General features: G+C 36.5%; 1 protein-coding gene across 1 annotated transcript in view; it reads right to left on the minus strand.

The window, feature by feature from the left end:
* Nucleotides 1–19583, minus strand: part of TMPRSS11A (transmembrane serine protease 11A) — a 31283-nt gene extending 11700 nt beyond the window's left edge. Inside the window, exons 1-4 of the mRNA XM_061191431.1 lie at nt 19508–19583; nt 17599–17717; nt 5172–5239; nt 3049–3209 (exon numbers count right to left, since the gene is read on the minus strand). Coding sequence (XP_061047414.1) covers nt 3049–3209; nt 5172–5239; nt 17599–17717; nt 19508–19583 — 424 coding nt within the window. The remainder of the gene's footprint in view (nt 1–3048; nt 3210–5171; nt 5240–17598; nt 17718–19507) is intronic.
* Nucleotides 19584–19919: the final 336 nt, after the last annotated feature.

Here is a 19919-nt window from a genome sequence, read left to right on the forward strand (position 1 = left end):
AAAAAACTATATATATATATATATATATATATATATATATATAAATATAAAATTAAAAAATACTTCATTGCTAAAACATGCTAAAAATTATCTGACACTACAGGGTTGCCACAAACCTTCAATTTATAAAAACACAACATCTCTGAAGTGCAATAAAGAGAAGTGAAATAAAAAGAGGTATTTTAATATGCCACATGTTAGTAATAAATTAAAATGGAAAATAGTATAATGTTAGACTTCTTCAGTTAAAACTTCTTCAGCTGAGTTTGAGCAAGATGCAAATCACCCCTTTCCAAGAATGATACCAGGGTGAGTGTAATAGTTGGGAGTGTAATTGGATTTTTAAGGAAAGAGTTTTAGAGAGAATGATTACACCTGTAACTAAACTACCCATACACAAGTAACTAGCTGTTTCACATTTCCAGTTTTGACCAAATACTTTTACTTTCCACGTCTAGAAGTGAAAAGAAACATTAACACCTTAGTTTTGAAAGTGACCCTCTAACCCACTTCTGAGTTGGGAGTAATCATATTCAGGTCAGTACATGCTACAAGTAACATGATGATAACTGGAACCCACATCAACAACATGTAGGCAGTGAGCCGCTCTTCCACAGCCATGGTGTTTGCAATTCAAAGGAGCTGATTTTAATTTTGCTCCGACACATTACATCACATGAAAGACCCACACCACACACTTATTTGTCAAGCCAAAACACAGATCCTTGACAAATTATGGATAAATCTTGAGCTGCAGTGTTGTATCTAGACTTGGTCTAGAATTTCTGCAGTTCTCCATTCATTTGAAGTCCCCCAAATTAAGTTTTGCTGGAGAGCAATGTTTTTGTCTGTAAGAATTGCCTTGAGGATTCTACTGAGCTTTCTACTAAATGGGCCTTTCCTAAGTGCTAGTAAACACTGCTCTTTTTATATTTGGAAATTTGGAAAACTTCAAGGTTATAGCTTTTTCTACCACCAGTTACTCACATTAATGCTTTCAGGTTTCCAATGCATATGCACAATTTGCTAGCTTTCTAAGGGGTAATGGCCTATATGTTCCATATTCTATTTTCTATTTTCTTGTGTATCTTCATGGTATTTCTGTGACTTCAGGAATAACAAACATTATCATTGCAAGGTTATAGATGAGAAGATGGAGGCAAAGGCATGGGCCAATTACTTGGGTGTTCCTGCAGTGACTCAGTGGAGTTAGAATTAGGTAACTCTCAAATCAGGTTCTCCATCAGCACATCCTGCCCTTTAATCTACTATAGTCATTAAAATAAGCTGCAGGTCACAAACTGAACCTATAAGAAACAAAAAGCTCAGACAACTGATGACCATTTCATACTTCATTTCTGGTTTCAGATAGCTCAGGCTTTTAAGTTCCTGACAAATTAACTGGTTGTTGGAAATTACATAGAACACATCATGTAATTTATCAGAGCTTCCACTATTTCACAACCTCGATTCATTTGTTTCCCCACAAACAAGAAAACAAAGAAGGTGGATTAAGCCCATGACGGGTTCTTCCCTCCTGGGTTGGGAGAGGTCCCCAGGTTTATTCCTTGACTAGCTGACTCTTTGTCTCATCAGCAAACTCCTGCCCATCCCATTCCTGCAGATTTTCACTTCCTGGTCAGGTTTCCTCTTAAAGGGTCAACCAGACCCTTGCAAGGGCAGGACCTTCTGTTTCACATCTGATATTAATCACACTTACTCTGAATCTCTTCTGTGACCCATAAGTCTGGTGTCCCCTGGAACTTGTACGGGAAATCTGTACTTGTCTTCCAGAAATAGATGCTTGTGGAAGCAGCTTAATGTACACGGTTGAACAGGTTTCTGTTTAGCTGGTCTCCTCAGAGTCTTTAGTATGCTAATATAAGGGATGAATTTCCAAGAGGTGAATATCATAGACTGAATTTCTGAAATGCATTTGACCACACCCTTTTTTCACAAGCCTCTCAAGAAATTAGTAATCTAGATTTGAATGTTTGCTCCTTTTTAAAAAAAAGTTATTTATTTATTTATTTATGGCTGCACTGGGTCTTCGTTGCTGCACGCGGGCTTTCTCTAGTTGCAGCGAGTGGGGGTTACTCTTCGTTGTGGTGCACAGGCTTCTCATTGCAGTGGCTTCTCTTGTTGCTGAGCACGGGCTCTAGGTGCACGGGCTTCAGTAGTTGTGGCTCGAGAGCTCTAGAGAACAGGCTCAGTAGTTGTGGTACACAGGCTTAGTTGCTCTGTGGCATGTGGGACCTTCCCGGACAAGGGCTCGAACACATGTCCCCTGCATTGGCAGGCGGATTCTTAACCACTGCACCACCAGGGAAGTCCCGAATGTTTGCTCCTTTTAATTATTGGAGTCCTTAGCCTTTTTTGCCCCTCTTTCACATCTATAAAAGTGAATTTGCCTAATTCATAAGAATATAGAAATTAGATGCTGCATGTAAAGGATATAGAGAAGGGCCTTGATAAAGATTACTTCTCTTTTTAGAGAAGCAATAATGGTATAATTGTTCCTATGATTTCTTTTCTAGTTTAGTGATTTTTAAAGCATTACTTATAAGAAGGCTTTAGTGGCTCCAAAATTGATTTACCATTTTCTCAAATGCCCATAGGAAAAAAAGTTAACATAAACTTCTTAATTTCACTGTTTGCAGAAACTATTCATGTTTTAAAAAGGCAGCAAGTGAGTTTATGTTTTAGAAACAGAAAAACAGTTTTAGCTAAACACTTGGTATTTTCACTTGCTTAGTCATGGAGGAAGTGGCTGGCTCAGATTGACTCTCTGTTAGTGGTAAAGGTTTGATTTTATTTCTGGATGAGTGCCAGTCAGTTACTACAGAAAAAATCACTTGACAACTAACTTCAGACATGCTTTCATCAGAGAATAATAAAACCTTTAAAAGTCACTTTTTTAACTTGAAATTTTTTCCATCTGAATTCTAGCTATTATTTGGAATGGAAATAATGGTAAATAAGTTTATGATTAGACATAAAATGGACTTAATAGAGAACTTCACATCACATAGAAAGGTACCTACTTACCATTAACTTCAACTGACGAGGCATTTATTGACAAAGCTCTGGTGTTACTTATCTTCTCATTTAAGATGCTATGGATTTTCCTTTTTCTCACTGCCCTTAACTCAGCAGAGGGGAACTGGAACACCATAATGACATCTGCTGTCACACCATCTTCCTCTGGACTGTGACACACAAGAGAAAGGTACTTGTTCAAAAAATACATCCAGTATTATCTAACTCTCTTTTCTGTATTGTCTTCTCCTGAATTATGCCTCAGTTGTTGAAAGTGTCAAGAACTAATCATCTCACATTGATAACTCATATATGTCACTTTCTGACTCAAGATCATTTCATATGTTCCCTCTTCAAGTTTTCATTATGTTCTGAGTGAATTTTCCCCATTAATTTGAAGGCTTGTTATAGCATTTGAGTAAGACTCAGACACCAAAATTTTATCATCAAAATTATAAACCCTGAGGATTGGAAAAAACTTTAATGGTGTCGTTGGCCAGTCCCTCGTGTGATACCTTCATCAGCTCTACAGTCTCCATGATAAGTGGTCATCTAACCCCAGCACAGTAATTAAAAAGATTTACTTCTCTAAAGAGGGTATTTCTCTTTGGTCAGCTCTGATTTTAAGAGAGCTCTTCACTTGGAGTTGAAATATGTCTCCCTAAAGCTTACATTCCATAGGCTTAGGTCTACCAATTGGGACATACATAAAACATCAGTTCCCTCTTCCACATAAAATATTTGAAGACAGTGATATTCTTGGTGTCTGAGTCTTCTCCAGATTACACATGTCCAGTTCCTTGAACTTTTTTCATATACACAAGTTCAAGCCCCTTCACTTGTGGGGTTGAATTTTTCCATACTCTTAAAGTAGGAAAACCAAACAATTAAAGGGATTTAAGAAAAATGGAAACCTATGTGTTGATCTGCGATGTCTTTTATTTTAACATTTCAAAAGATCCAAGCTCTAAAAAGCACTGAAGCCCTATTTTCCTGAATTCTTTGATTTAAAAAAAAAAGGGAATCATATCAGTTTGAAGGCATTTTATATATTGTGGTTCATTTAGGCTTTGGAATGTGAAGATATAAATAAACAGAATTTTATGTCAAATTGGTAAATATACAATCTAGTAATTTTCCCTCTTTTTAAATCAGAGGGAAGACATTGTTTACCAAGTGGGATTTCTCTGGACCCACACAAAGCTTACAAAATGATAGTGGCTACAAATTCAAAGGAGTTCATAAGACTATGATAATTTTGCTAGGATGCTATGGCAAGTCAGAATTTAAAAATGGAGGGCATGAAATCTAGAAAGTTTCAGAAAATACATGCTTTTTATCTCCTAAATATTATAAAATTTATCCAATATATATTGTAAAATCCTTCTGGAGGTCACTAGTTACTCGATAAAGGTATAAGGAACTTGGGGTAAGTCTGCCAATAAAGCATTAGCCTATTGATGAGAAAACCGATTATTATTTCCTTCAAATAGATCTGTCTGACTATATTCATTTTCTTTAAGAAGATGAGTCACACAGGCCCATATGTTTGTATCTGTTATGTATATGTTCTGCTATGAGCTTTCCAAATAACACAATTGAAACCTCTGAGCAATCTCTGCAAATGACAGGAGTCTTCCCTCTCCACCAAAACAAGCAGAAATTCATTAAAACAGGAACATCTTTTTGTTTGGGCATGGCTCCTGTAACTAGGGCTTCATTACAGGTAAGACTTATGATCCCATTTTGTAGTCAACTTTGCCTTATTAATACTTTTGAAATGACATGTGTATTGAAAGAATACAACTTGGTGCTTGCAGTGACATGCTGCTGGGTTTTCCCAAAGCTATGGTTTCTGGTAGTCCCAGGCCTTATAATCAGTTGATGGGATTTGAATCCTGGTTCTGTCACTTGCGGAATTTTGAACATATCACTTAACCTCCCAGAGTCTTAGTTTTTGTGTTTACAAACTGGTGGTCGGCCCTGTATCTCGAGACTGTTGTCAAAATAATATTTATAAGAAATCCTAGCCAAAAGCCAAGCTCATAGAGGCAACAGTATATGAGGGTTCCTATCTCTTTTGCCCTTTGTCACTCCAAGATGTGAATCCACCTTTGCCCAAACATACATACGTCAGTCTGACTACTTGGTTCTTGATATAATGCTTGTTCAAGGCCGAATCTATAAATATCTCATCCACCTGTTATTACAATAAGAGAGAAACTATGTGTTAATAAGATATTTTATAAGAAGAATATACCCCTGATTAAATGTTAAAGCGATAGAAAAATGTTTTAACATGAGTTATATCATGATTTAAACCAGTGGTTCTCAATTCCAACTGTGCAACAGAATCATTTGCAGAATTAAAAAAAAAAAAAAAAGACTTAAGATGCTGGGGCCCCTCTCCCAGAATTTTGGTTATAAATCGTCTGGACAGAACCTAGGCATTTGTATTTGTAAAAATCTCCCCAGGTGACTCTAATGTGCTGACATAGGTATCTGGGGTAAAGGTTATCTTCCTAAAGCTCCACAGAAGGTGAAGCAGAAGGCTGCAGGGCAGAGATGGGACATGCAGGGAGGCCTTGAGAAGTGGTGGAGAGAACCGTGGCTCAGTGCTGGGTTCGAAGCCTGCTTATCCTGCTGCTCATGAACTGGGTGACCTTGGAAAAGTTGCTGAACCAAGCTGAGCCTCAGTATCTTAACCTCTAAAACAAAGATATTGCTATGCTACTCATAGGGTTGTAAGGATTAAACACATATAAAATGCTGGGTATATTTTGGTAGTAGACTGCCGGTGGATCAGGTTAGCCCCCATCCTGGCATCACAGGTCTCAGATTTCTCTGCAGGTCTTTGGCTGTAAGTACAGGGAAGAGGCATTAGAGATTTAGGAAAGAGCTAACAATTTTCTAATTGTTGTTGATTCTGAGCCCTAGGGTAGGTCAGGAAGGAAGAAAGAGTAAGGTGGTTTTACAGGTTTAGGTCAAAGTTGTGTTCCTCAGTTTATGTCAACAAGGGGGGAGAACAAAAACTACTGTTTGGGGTCCATTTGCACAGAATTTTAATTGCCTGCCAAGACGTTATGATGCTGTGACTTATCACACCTAGATTTTTGCTGGCAGTATCCCCTAGTGATGACTTGGTGGCAACGGTGTCATCTGAATGCAGGCACTGCATTTCATATTTGATAGTAGATGAGCCAAATGTGCAAAAATTATGTCCTAAATCCTTAAGAAAGAGACAAGAAAACCAACTCTCATTTTGAAAAACCCAAAGAATGGAAATAAAAAAGAAGACTGTTTCAGAGATCAAGGAACAAGTTGTGACTTCCTTAGCAGTATCAGGCATTTGTAAAGAGCTTAATTGGGAAACAAAATATATATCCCCCTTACTCCTTATAATAACTGTATGAAATAAGAATTATTTTGATTCTTATTTCATTTGAAGAGGAAACTGACACTCGGAGACATCATGTGAATTTCCCAGCATCATGTGGATTAATAAACTGGGACTTAAATCTAGGTCTTCTGTCTCTAGGTCCATCTCTTATCAATCACACAACCTCCTTGTTAAATGTGATGTACATTTTACTTCATTTTCTTTCATAGAACATATGACAATAAGTTATAAACAGTCGATTGACTTAAAGTATAAAACTTTTAAACATAAATTTGGTAATATATTTTTGAACTTTAGATCAAAGACAGTATTTAGAAAATAGAGAAATTGCTTGTATCCAGAATATACACTTACTTGTATTTAAATAAGAAAAGCTTAAATAGGCTGAAGAAATGTGGGGTTTATATGTTAGAAATGAAATTATTTTGTAAGATACGTTTTTGCAAGACCGATAATTGTTTTAATCATTTCTCTTCCGACATACACAGCCAGTCCTATTACTCAGTATCTGGGGGAAATCCAAAAGAAAAGAAAAGACTAACCAAAACAAAGGGGAGAAAAATGACCAGTATTAAAAGGAAAAAAAGTAAATAGTGTTTGAGTATCTAAAGAAGTTTGGTTTGTAATTATCCCCTGAAATTCTACCCGCAATAGATCCCTTGGCTGTTTGTGACTTGTTGGTGAAGGTACTGGATTAAGTTTTTGACGCTGGATGACATCATTCATCTGGCAGAATGCCTGCTGAGAAGAATATCTAGCTCCAGCATCCATTCCATCTTTGAATAGTTCAGGTGTCTGGGAAGATAGGAGCTGAAAGGATAACATAAGAAGAATCTAGGTAGAAGTAACTTTGGTAATCACAGAAATATAGAAGTCTCTTCTCTATAATTCAAATTCCAGGACTGTGTCCCTATAAAGCCTCATTGGTTGGGTCTGGGGTGAAGCCCAGGATCTTTATGTTTTCCTAAAAAATGCTGGGGTACAGAGACTAGCTAACAGGGTTCCTACACTAAAGGAATTTAAAACAGGGGAAATCAGAGAAAACATGAATGTAAACTTTATTGCTGAATGGAGTTTATGTAAGAACTAGCTTTCTAGAAACCCCCCCCAAAAATGTTTCCCTGGCAGATTAAGGCCTATTTCATCAGAAACATTCTGCCAGCACTTCGGCATTCTAATTCTAAATTCTCAGAAGTTTCAAAGGACACTTTTTTTAAGCTGTGTGCCAGCTTGTTCTAAGTTGATTATTTACATATCTTAATAGAGTTAGTGATTTATAAATCTATCTTGCTCCCATTTGGAGCCATTTGTAGAGTTTTGTAGTTGGAGTTAGTCCCTCATATTGAACAAAAGACCTCCTTTCAAGGTAGTACCTCTTTATGTTTGATGATTTTGAAATGCTGGAAGTTGCACTGAGACTAAGTTCTAAGAGGACAATTGAAGGTTAGTTGGGTGTTTAATGGAAGAGTTAGGGAGAGGCCTTCAATTCAAACAAACAGACGGGCCCAGCCATTTAGCTGTCATTCCCAAACTACCTCTGTTCACACACGTAGCCTGCATTTCAGTTTAGATGCTTCCCAGCTTGCTCCTCTCACAGCAGTCTTTGTATTCACATAGGGGTGTTTCAGAGCTGAGACCACAAACTTCAGAGAGATATGCCACTGAAGACTGGCCAATGGAATATGAAGGCAGTTTCTACCAACATCACACCAGATCAGAGTGCCTGAGAACTAAAAGTTTAGAGCCAAAACATGCCAAGAAAAAAATTCAGATCCTGTTGCTTTCTCCTAGTTATAATAAGAGTGGCACACAAAGGATGGTATAAGAGATGCTTTTTAAAAAACACACCTTTAACCTCAAATAAGGTTTAATTGAAGTTGCTTTACTCCAGGGCTGAACTCAAGGTAGAAATAGAGATTAGAGCACAATTGCATTTGAGTCTCTGGTCACAGAATCATATGTTCAAGGGCCTCACCATCTCTCATTGATCCCCGCACCCACAACCCCCATCAACACCACCATTACCTTTCATGCTTGGTAGTGCTGTTTTTAGGCATGTCTTGTTTCCCTGTGTACTTGCCCTTCTCAGGCTGTTCCTTTGGTCTGTAGTCCCCTCTCTGATTCTGCTGGCTCTGCTTTTCTGAATCACAACTCTCCTTCAAAGTCTATTTCAGATAAGACCTACTTTGGGTTTATTCCTTGAACCTCAGAGTAATCTTTCCTCTTCCTGTCCTAATTGTTCTTATTCCTCTTACATCTTCTACTCCTTAATATAGTTATTTATGAAAATATATTATCTCCTCTAGTAAACTGCAAACCTTTTATGGATAGGGACAATCATTCTTCTTTTCATACTCTACAATATGTAAGAATTCAGCATGCTTTTTTGAATGAATTAATAAAAGGAAGTGAAAATTTATTTATCAGAAAGCCTTGCATTTATCAGGAAGATTTTATTAGTGTTTTTAATGAGATTTACATCAGATTGAGATCAGTGCTCCTAGAGAAAAAAGAAAACTGCCCATGAAGTATTTGAGGGGAATTTTTTCTCCTTGTTGACATTTTCAGTAATTTGATTCCTATGGACTAAGAGCTCCTACCCACTGATATGTACAAGCAACATGTAATGGTTACCCCTCTCCAAAGGCAGCCTATATTCTTTGCCCTCTAAAAATAAGGACCATAATCTTGATCGTTCTTATTGCAATCCTTTAAAGTTGTTATTCTATCTATTTAAAATCCAGATTTTTGGCAAAACCCAGGATTTAAGAAGTCAGCTGTGAATCATTATCCTAAGCTTATGTAGAACATGGCCAACCTGAGCACTGATGGTGCTCACAGGATTTTGAGGCTTATTGGTCTTTTGATCTCTTTACCCCTCAAGGAACTAGAAAAAGAACAAACTAAGACCAAGGCTAGCAGAAGGAAAGAGGTAACAAAGATAAGAACAGAAATAAATGAAATAAAGATCAGAAAAACAATAGAAAAGATCAACAAAACTAAGAACTGTGTTTTTGAAAAGATTAACAAAATTGACAAAGCTTTAGTGAGACTATCTAAAAGAAAAAAGAGAGAGAAGACTCAAACAAAATCAGAAATGAAAGAGTAGACATTATAACACAAAAATACAAAGGATCATAAGAAACTACTATGAACAATTATAAACCAACAAATTGGATAATCTAGAAGAAATGGATAAATTCCTAGAAAAATACAACCTACCAAGACTGAATCATGAAGAAATAGAAAATCTGAGACCAATAGTGAATAAGGAGATTAAATCAGTAATCAAAACCCTCCTCAAAAGGAAAAGCCCAGGACCAGATGGTTTCACTGGTGAATGTTACCAAACATTTAAATAAGAATTAATGCCAATCCTTCTCGAACTCTTCCAAAAAATCAAAGAAGAAGGAACACACCCAAACTTATTTTGTGAGGCCAGCATTACCTTTATACCAAAGCCAGGTAAGGACACTACAAGAAAATAAAACTTCAGACCAATATTCCTGATGCAAAAATTCTCAACAGTGTATTAGCAAACTAAATTCAACAGCACATTAAAAGGATCATATACCATGATCAAGTGAGATTTATCTCTGGGATGCAAGGATGGTTCAACATATGCAAATCAATAAATGTGACACAACACATCAATAGGATGAAAACTAAAAATCATATGACCATCTCAATAGATGCAGAAAAAGCATTTGACAGAATACAGTGTTCTTTCATGATAAAAACACTCAACAAATCAGGTGTAGAAGGAACATACCTCAACATAATAAACTCCATATATGACAAATGCACAGCTTACACCAAACTCAACAGTAAAAGATTGAAATCTTTCCCTCTAAGATAAGGAACAAGATAAGAAGGGTGCCCACTCTCACCACTCCTATTCACCATGTTACTGGGAGTTCTAGCTAGAGCAATCAGGCAAGAAAAAGAATAAAAGGCATCAAGATCAGACAGGAAGAAGTAAAATTGCCTTTATTTGCAGATGATATAATTTTATATATAGAAAATCTTAAATATGCCACCAAAACACTGTTAGAACTGACCAATGAATTCAGTAAAGTTCCATACATATCAACAGAGAAATCAAACATATAGAATCAACATTCATAGTGTATAGAAATCAGTTGTGTTTCTATACAATAACAACAATATATCTGAAGAAGAAATAAAGAAAACAACCCGATTCATAATAGCATCAAAAACAATAAAATACTTTGGGATAAATTTAACTAAGGAGGTGAAAGATCTTAACAATGAAACTTCAAGACTTTGGTGAAAGGAGCACGGTTGGTGGGAGTGTAAATTGGCATAGCCACTGTGGAGGAAGTATGGGGGGTCCTCAAAAAACTAAAACTACCATCTGAGCCAGCAATCCCACTTCTGGGTATAGATCCAAAGGAAATTAAAACAGGATCTCAGAGAGATATCTGCACTCTCATGTTCATCACAGTATTATCCACAATAGGCAAGATATGGAAACAACCTAAGTGTCTGTCAAAAAATAAATGGATAAAGAAGATGTATATACATATATATACAGTTGACCCTTGAACAATGTCGTGGTTAGGGGTACTGACCCCTGTGCTGTTGAAAATCCCCATATAGCATAACATCCCTCTGTATCCACAGTTCCCATATGGTTCTCTGTATTCATGGTTCTGCATCTGTGGATTCAACCAACCATGGGTCAAATCATATAATCCTACAGTATTTATTAATGAAAAAAAAATCTGCATATAAGTGGACCCTTGCAATTCAAGCCCATAGTGTTCAAAGGTCAGCTGTATATTCCTCAGCCAGGAGAAAGAATGAAATTCTGCCAACATGGATGGATTTTGAGGGCATTACGTTAAGTGAAATAAGTCAGACAAAGACAAATACTTTATTCCAGTTTTACGTGGAATCTAAAAAGCGGAATTCATAGAAACAGATAGTAGAATGGTACTTACTAAGGCTAGGGGATGGGAAAAATGGAGAAATATTGATCAAAGAGTACAAACTTCTGGTTACAAATTAATAAGTTCTGGTATCCCATGTACATTGTAATGCTTATACTTAATGACACTGTGTTATATACTTGAAAGTTGCTAAGAGAGTAGATCTTGTGTTCTCACCGCACAAAAAAAATGGTAATTATGTGACATGATGGAGGTGTTATAGTGGTAATCATTTTGCAACATAAGTGTATCATATCATCACATTTTACACCTTAAAGTTACACAATGTTATATGTCAATTATATCTTAATAAAGCTGAAAAAATTGATACAAGGAAATGAAGAAACTAAGGATGAAGACATCTTTATATAATTAGTAATGTAATCCCAATGTGTTGGCTAAGTAAAAGTGGTCTGACAGAGGATATAGATTTATAATCTTTATGGATTTAAAAATTAAATGGGAGGAGAATTGATGTAGAACTGAACTTTCTATTATAGCTTAGTCCCTTCCTGACAAAAAGAACAATTTAGTGGAGATAGCACCTGTTGGAGTTAACCTATATGGCTTCAAATCTCCCCTCCTTGATTTACCAACTGTGGACCTTAACTTCAGAGGCTTAGTTCTCTTATCTGTCTATAAAGTGTGAATAACAATGCCTCCTTTGCAGTGTTATATTGAAGATTAGACATGAAATATACAACAGTTAGCTTTTTCTTTCAGTATTCAAATTTAACACATTGAAGGCAGAGATTGTGATACACATTTTCCTCTTTTAGTCATACCTAATCTTCAGTTATGAAATGAACGTGAGTTTGAGCTCCCAAGTAAGAACTCAGTCACATTCTACACCCAATTTTTCTAATCTCTGAACACAAAGGTTTTTTTTTTGTTTTTTAAAATAATTGCTGCTTATTTTCTTCTCTAAGCTTTCAAATTCATCTCTTCTCTAGGCATAGGACCATAGGCCTACACCAGGCATTGGGCCTCTTACTTCTCTTACATTATGCAACTCCAAACTTTAGGTAGTCTAATACCTTTGCTAAGTTGTTTACCTTGACCCAGTTGCCTTTTCTCAAGAGAAGAGCTTCCTGCTTCAGAGAGCCAAGTCTCTCACTGGTGTCTTCAAGTTCCTTTAGAGAGTGTTCCTAAACTACATTTTCTCCTTACATCACTTCTGTTTCCAAGTTCTTTGTCTCCACAACTCTAGACACATAATCTAAAGGATAGTTTGAGGATCATTTCAGGAGCTGTTTCTGGTGTTCTTGGGCACAAAGAAGACAAAATTTAGGACTGCTTTGGGCACAGGAGAAGTGGGGTTTTTTGGAGACAACACTAAGAAAATTCCTAACTGGTGCCATTGTTAATGCAGATGGTGGTCACTGGCACATGCTAATACTATACAGTATTCAATGACCATTGAACTATGTGGGGGGTTGGGTCAAAAATCTTCATATAACTTCATAGTTGGCCCTCTGTATCCCTGGTTCTGCATCTGTAAATTCAACCAACCACCAATCATGTAGTACTGTAGCACATATTTATTTATTTATTTATAACACGTATTTATTGAAAAGATTGCATGTAAGTGAACCTGCTCAGTTCAAACCCATGTTGTTCAAGGGTCAACTGTAACCGAAAGAGAATAATGTACCAGGGATAATTACTTGATTTCTGGTGTTTTGTGGGATGGTAGATGGGAAGTAAAATCACACAGATGACAAAAATGTATTAAGAAAATGTAATCTAAAACCCTAACTATGTCGTTTACTAGCTGAATGATCTTGGGTAAATTAACTTCTCTGTACCTTGATTTTTCAATTTGTAAAATTGTGATAATAATTATACTTACCTCATAAGTTTGTTTTTGAGGATTAACTAAAATAATACAGATACAGTGCTTAATGTGCTAAGCTAATTGAGTGCTTGGCATTCAATATATGTTAACTAATGTTATTGCTATAGTGTTACAAGTTTTTAACTTTCACATTTGTAATGATCCTATACTTTAAAAATATTTCTGAAATATATTTCTTCAAATGAAGTGCTCGCTCAGTCAGTGATCCTACTCAAACTTATAATAATAATAAAAATGACCTACCTATTTAGGAATATCATGGTGTCTGGTTATTGGAGTATTCTCTGAAGAATGGTATGAAAGATGAGATATGTCTGTGCTACTATCTCAAGGAACTGGAATGGGTTTTAGCAGTATCTGAGCATGAACTCATTTTATTTTTGCATCTCCATTTCCATTCAAATCAGTAAATCCCCAATTATGAGGAAGAACAGGACCTACAACCTGTATTTCTTGGCTGTCTAATTAGCACCCACATAGGTCAGAGAGAACAATCTGGTTTCACTCATTGGGATTTAACAACAATAAAAAGGAGTGGCTCAGGATGAGGCATGAACACTTCCTGTAATTCTCCTGAAGGTAAATTGGTGGGGATGGGAGGGAAAGGGACATTGTCTCGCTTAAACAGGGCTAAAATAATACACAGCCTTTCCTGACCATGTGAACCCTAGTTGATCTTCCTTTTCTTTGAAGTTCTTCTGCACTTACAGTCCTCAACATACAATTTAGTCCTTAACTATATCACGTCATGCTGTTCAGTTTCATGTGTGTTACTATCATCTCTCCAAGGAGATGGGAAGCAGTTTGAAGAGATGGATCATGGTTTTTTTTTTCTGTAAGACTCAGGGGCTAAGAAGTGTCATAAGCTGAATAATCATACCATATATTGGTGAGACAGATTGTTTAGTTAGTTGCATTGGGAAAACTGGATCACTACCTGGGTTCCTACTTAATATCACATTCAAAGGTGGACTTCAGATGCATTAAAAACCTTCTGTAGAAGGTAGAAGTATAGTTTAATAGAAGAAAATACAGTAAAATAATTTTATAACTTAAAAGAGGAAATAACTTTAAAAAAAAACTTTAAAAACACAACCATAAGGCTGAGAAAACTGATAAATATGATTACTGTAAAATTATGGATTTTTGTTTTATGAAGGGCAATATGGTCCAAGTTAATAAAAGATGGAATGGATAAGTACAATGTCTACTACCAACAAACTGTTCCTATCTAGAAATCATAAAAGTCAGGGCAGAAATAAATGAAATGGAGTTGAAAACAGAAAAGATCAATGAAACTAAAAACTGGTTCTTTGAAAAGATAAAGAAAATTGATAAACCTTCAGCTAGACTCATCAAGAAAAAGAGGGAGAGGGCTCAAATCAATAAAATTAGAAATGGAAAAGGAGAAAGTTATTATACAATGGACACCACAGAAATACAAAAGATCTTAAGAGACTACTAAAAGCAACTATATACCGATAAAGTAAACACCTAGAAGAAATGGACAAATCCTTAGAAAGGTACAATCTCCCAAGACTGAACCAGGAAGAAATAGAACATATGAACAGACCAATCACCAGTACTGAAATTGAAACTGATTAAAAAACTCCCAACAAACAAAAGTCCAGGACTAGATGGCTTCACAGGCGAGTTCTATCAAACATTTATAGAAGAGTTAACACCTCTCCTTCTGAAACTCTTCCAAAAAAAATTGCAGAGGAAGGAACACTCCCAAAGTCATTCTATGAGGCCAGCATCACCCTGATACCAAAACCAGACAAAGATACCACAAAAAAAGAAAATTACAGGTAAATATCACTGATGAATATAGATGCAAAGATCCTCAACAAAATACTAGCAAACCAAATCCAACAATACATTGAAGGGGCCATACCCCAAGATCAAGTGGGATTTTTCCCAGGGATGCAAGAATTTTTCAGTACCTGCAAATCAGTCAGTGTGATACACCACATTTACAAACTGAAGAATAAAAACCATATGACCATCTCAATAGATGCAGAAAAAGCTTTTGACAAAATCCAACACTGATTTATGTTACAAATCCTCCAGAAAGTGGGCATTGAGGGAACCTGCTTTAACATAATGAAGGCCATATATGAAGAGGTGCGGCCTTTGGGAGGTGATTAGGTCATGAATGGGATTAGTACCTTATAAAAGAGACCCCGGAGAGCTCTTTAGCTCCCTGCTCTCCACCATGTAAGGCTACACCAAGAAGTCTGCAGTCTGCAACATGAAAGAGGGTTCTTGCCAGAACCTGACCATGTTAGTGTCATGATTTCAGACTTCCAGCCTCCATTACTATGAGAAGTAAATTTCTGTTGTTTATAAGCCACTCAAACTATGGTACATTTTTAAACAAGGGATTTATAACACAAAGAATAAATTAAAAGCATGTGCTCTGCACAAAACAAGAAAATGCATTTTTGCAAGAATGAATACTAATAAAAGAATACATGTGGGGCTTCCCTGGTGGCGCAGTGGTTGAGAGTCTGCCTGCCAATGCAGGGGACACGGGTCCGTGCCCCGGTCCCGGAAGATCCCACATGCCGCGGAGCGGCTAGGCCCGTGAGCCACAACTACTGAGCCTGCGCGTCTGGAGCCTGTGCTCCGCAACGGGAGAGGCCGCGACAGTGAGAGGCCCGCGCACCGCGATGAAGAATGGCCCCCGCTCGCCGCAACTGGAGAAAGCCCTTGCACAGAAACTAAGACCCAACACATCCAAAAATAAATAAATAAATAAATTAAAAAAAAAAAAAAAGAATACATGTGAAATACAGTATGGTTGTCTGCAGGGGGAGGAGAATGAGAGTGTGGTATGAAAATAAAAGAGAAGAAATAAATAATGACAACTAGAGAAAGGCCTTGTAGGTCCTTATGATGATAATGTTTCATCACGTAACTCAGCCTTTGTACCTGAGGTTCTTTGACACCTAAAAACGTGTGCTTTAGTGAAGCTTCAAAGTCCACCTTCAAACACATAATGTTATAGACGTACCTCTATAAGTGAATTTCTTTCACTTTTTTTTTAAAAGACCTGCTTCATTCCTGTCCATTTATTTCAGTAGAAACAATGTCTTAGTTAGCCTAAAACAATGCCAACAATGTTGGCTGTAAAACATAAAGAAAACAAATTTTAAACTTTCCTGTTAAATTATAAATATTTTTTCAATGTTCAAAGAAATTGTATATCTTTTTAACTAAGATTAATTAATTTATTATTAATATTTTTAGATTGAGGAGGCTATGTGGAGTCAGGGTCAGAGGAATAAAAGAGGTACTAGGGTATGTATCCAAGTTTTTTCTGCCATTCCTCAAGAAATGATCACAAATGCTATTTTCTAAGGTGCTCTGAATATAAAAGAATGGAGGATATATATCAATCTATAAGTGTAATTATTGATTTGGGGGGATGAGACTGCAAAATAAAAAAAATGTGCATAATTTAATGAGAATTGGAAATACAGATTAAAAACTCCATCTGTGATGTGGCTGTGAATATGCTGCAACTGGGTATGCATGTGGACAGATCAAATAGTGGCATGAAAAAAGGAAAATGGTTTGAGAAAGAAAGGAAATGTTTTGAGTAAAAAAAGATTCTTTGACTAAAACAAACCAACACCTGACATTTCCACCCTTTTAAAATAATTTTATGCTCTGTGCTTCTTTGTCAAGGAAGTTAACTTGACCTTAGTTTTTGAGTGAGGGTTCACACGTATCGTGAGCAGAGCTGTTATACAACTGAGTTTACTTTTTTGGGGGGGGTGGGGGCAGTCTTGTATTTCAGTTTTAACAAAATCGTTAGCAGTTCATTTGAATATTGCACAATAGGTCTGGGTATTTTATCTTAATTAGTGTGTTTTTGAGATAAAATAAACATTTATAATCCTCTTTCCTTTCTTCATGTATTTAACAAATATTTTAAGTCTTAAAATGTGTTCTAACAAAAAAAAGCATGTGGTTTTACAAATAACCACTTCTGGTATGTTTAAGCTTTTCAGTTGGGTAGTATTGTGGTGGAATGGGGGAGCGATGGGCTGGGATACCTTGGCTTCCGTTCTCTCACTTTTAAATGAGGTGGTTTAAAAAGTGGTTTATCAGAATCACCAATTTGCTAGAATGCAGATTCCCTTACTCCCCTCTCCCTACCCACCCACCCCATCATACACTGATTCAGAAGATCTGGAGTGGGACCTGGGAATCTACAAGATGATTCTGATGCAAATTGTCTGAAAATCATGTTTTAAGAAATAGTGGGGAAAATGATTTACAAAATCCCTTCCTCTTGCAATATTTTATGATAGAAACAATTTTATCTGACTTACCAAGTTTTCACTCATCTCCTGTAAGTCCTTAAGCTGGTATGGGCTGCTTTGTCCAGAATTACTTTTGACTCGTAGATCTGAAATTTTAAAGGTGCCATGATAATACTCCATTTTCTGGTCTGTGATGAAAAGAAAAAGTAGGAAATTAAGTGGTTTGAGGGTAGATTTTGGGATCTAAGGCCCAACTATAATGGGGCTAATATGAAGTCTTGAATATATCTCTGAGACTTTAGTTTAATAATAAATATAATAAAAATAATGATTAATGTTGTATGTTAATAATAGTAGCTGGTATTTATTCAGTGCCTACTATGTGCCAAGCTCTGTTCTGGGCACTTTATATGTATTAATTCATTTGACTCTCACTAAGCTCTCTAAGACGGGCATCACCTTCATTTTACAGATGAAGAAAGTGAGGCAGGAGGCATTAAGTAACTTGCTCTGTGCTATACAACTAGTTAGTGGCCTCTCCAAGTTTAAACCCAGACAAGTGTGGCTCTAGAGCTGGAATATTTAATTACTGTATTGCTTCTTGCTGTGGTGAAATGTATACCACCTTGTACTCTACTGGAAGTAGAGGTAAATAAGTGTTCTTGTAAATTTTGGTTTTTAACGGAAGAGCCAGGCACACTAAGAAAGGTGTGAAAAGAAAGGCAGGGAAAATACTGCCTGAGGTTGGAGGTGAGAACAGTGTGTAAAAGGGATGAATCAATCAGATTTCTGCTCGTCTCTCAGGAAAGGTTATAAAAAACAGAGCAGTGGAGGAATGTGGTAATCTTAGGAGAATGGCCCTGGTGGGGCAAGAAATCTACAAAGAGTTAAAGATAGAAAATGGAGCAACCACAGAAGCACATCTCTCCTTGGGAAGCTGTGGATCTAGGAAAGAAAGAGGGCTTCATGATGGTCTATCTCCTAGGGACATCTCTGGACTCTGTAGTGCTTTTTTGGTCCCCCCGATTACTAATCTATATAGTCCATTTGTAATTGAACCCTCTACTCATAGTAAAGGGGCTTCTATACATTAAATTAGCTGACCTGAGAATCTTTTGCCATTTGTGTAAACTACAGATGGGGTCGTTATATGGCCCCAGAACTATGTTCTTAAGCCCTTTAAAGCTCCTAAAAGAATCTTCACTCCCCCATCAAGTCTGAGGAAAGAGACAACAGATAAGTCCATTCAAGTAAGTCCCCTGAACTAGTTGTCTTATCACATACATCTGTGTGAGATTGACATTGTGGACGTTTGTCAAAAATGTAAATGGTTTGCACTCTGCAGAGTGATGCAATATAAAAAGAGAATTCTGCAATGAATTTTTGTGGGATTATAAATATATCAGGCAATAGAAAAATAATCTCTCGATATTGTTTTGGAAAGAGTAAAATTTTTTCTCTAAAAATAAGTAATAATGTATCATATTTATACTTTACCAATAATTTCAAAATTCATTATTTCATTGGACATGTGCTTTTCTTTTTTCTCTAGAAATGTTAGTGGGCAGAAAATGCTGAGTAAAAGAGCCAATTTTAATAACTAATTCATCATAATTTTTCACTTGCATATACATGAATGATTAGAGTTTATTGTGATTACTAGTAAATTTTAGACAATTACTATTTTGGTCTTTTGTATAGATTCTGAAAAGAATACTAGATTGTGAGCTCCAAGGAGGTGGGAAATTTATCTGCTTTGCTTAATGCTGTTTCTTGAGTGCCCTGAAAAGTACTTGGACATACTAAACATTCAGTAGTTATTTGTTGATGAAATGACTGAATAAATTAAAAAATTCAAAATGTGGACATTTACTGGTGAAAGTACATTATTTTTGGATGGAAATAAATTTACATTTATTCAAATGAAGTTTTACAGAAAACTGAAATCAAACTGAGCAAAATCCACAATTTTACCTACCAGAGACTAAGAAGTGAACCAGAAGACCAGTGGCCACAGTTACCACTGTCAGTAATAACACAATAAGGGCAATCATCCATGGTTTCAAACCTCTGCTTTGGGTGCCAAATCCTACCGATCTGCAAAAAGGAAAACTCACCAGTTACTCTCATGTTGTAATGGTTACAGGCTTTCTGCTTCTTCTTGGATAAGTGCACGTTGCTTTAGCCCACCTTTCCCAGCAAGAAGACATTTGTCTTCAATTTTGGTCAAGGTCATCTCGGCATGAAGGGAGGTATTAAAAAGATCAGTATCTGGGAATCCATGCTATTGATCCTGGTTTCTATTTCTAGAGGCATTGGGTGGATCTCTGTGGTGGCCAGTCCTGACTTCTCTTAGCAGTGTGGTCCGAAGTAGCACATATGCTTGAAAA

The sequence above is a fragment of the Eubalaena glacialis genome, chromosome 5, assembly GCF_028564815.1.
Source record: "Eubalaena glacialis isolate mEubGla1 chromosome 5, mEubGla1.1.hap2.+ XY, whole genome shotgun sequence".
Taxonomy (NCBI): domain Eukaryota; kingdom Metazoa; phylum Chordata; class Mammalia; order Artiodactyla; family Balaenidae; genus Eubalaena; species Eubalaena glacialis.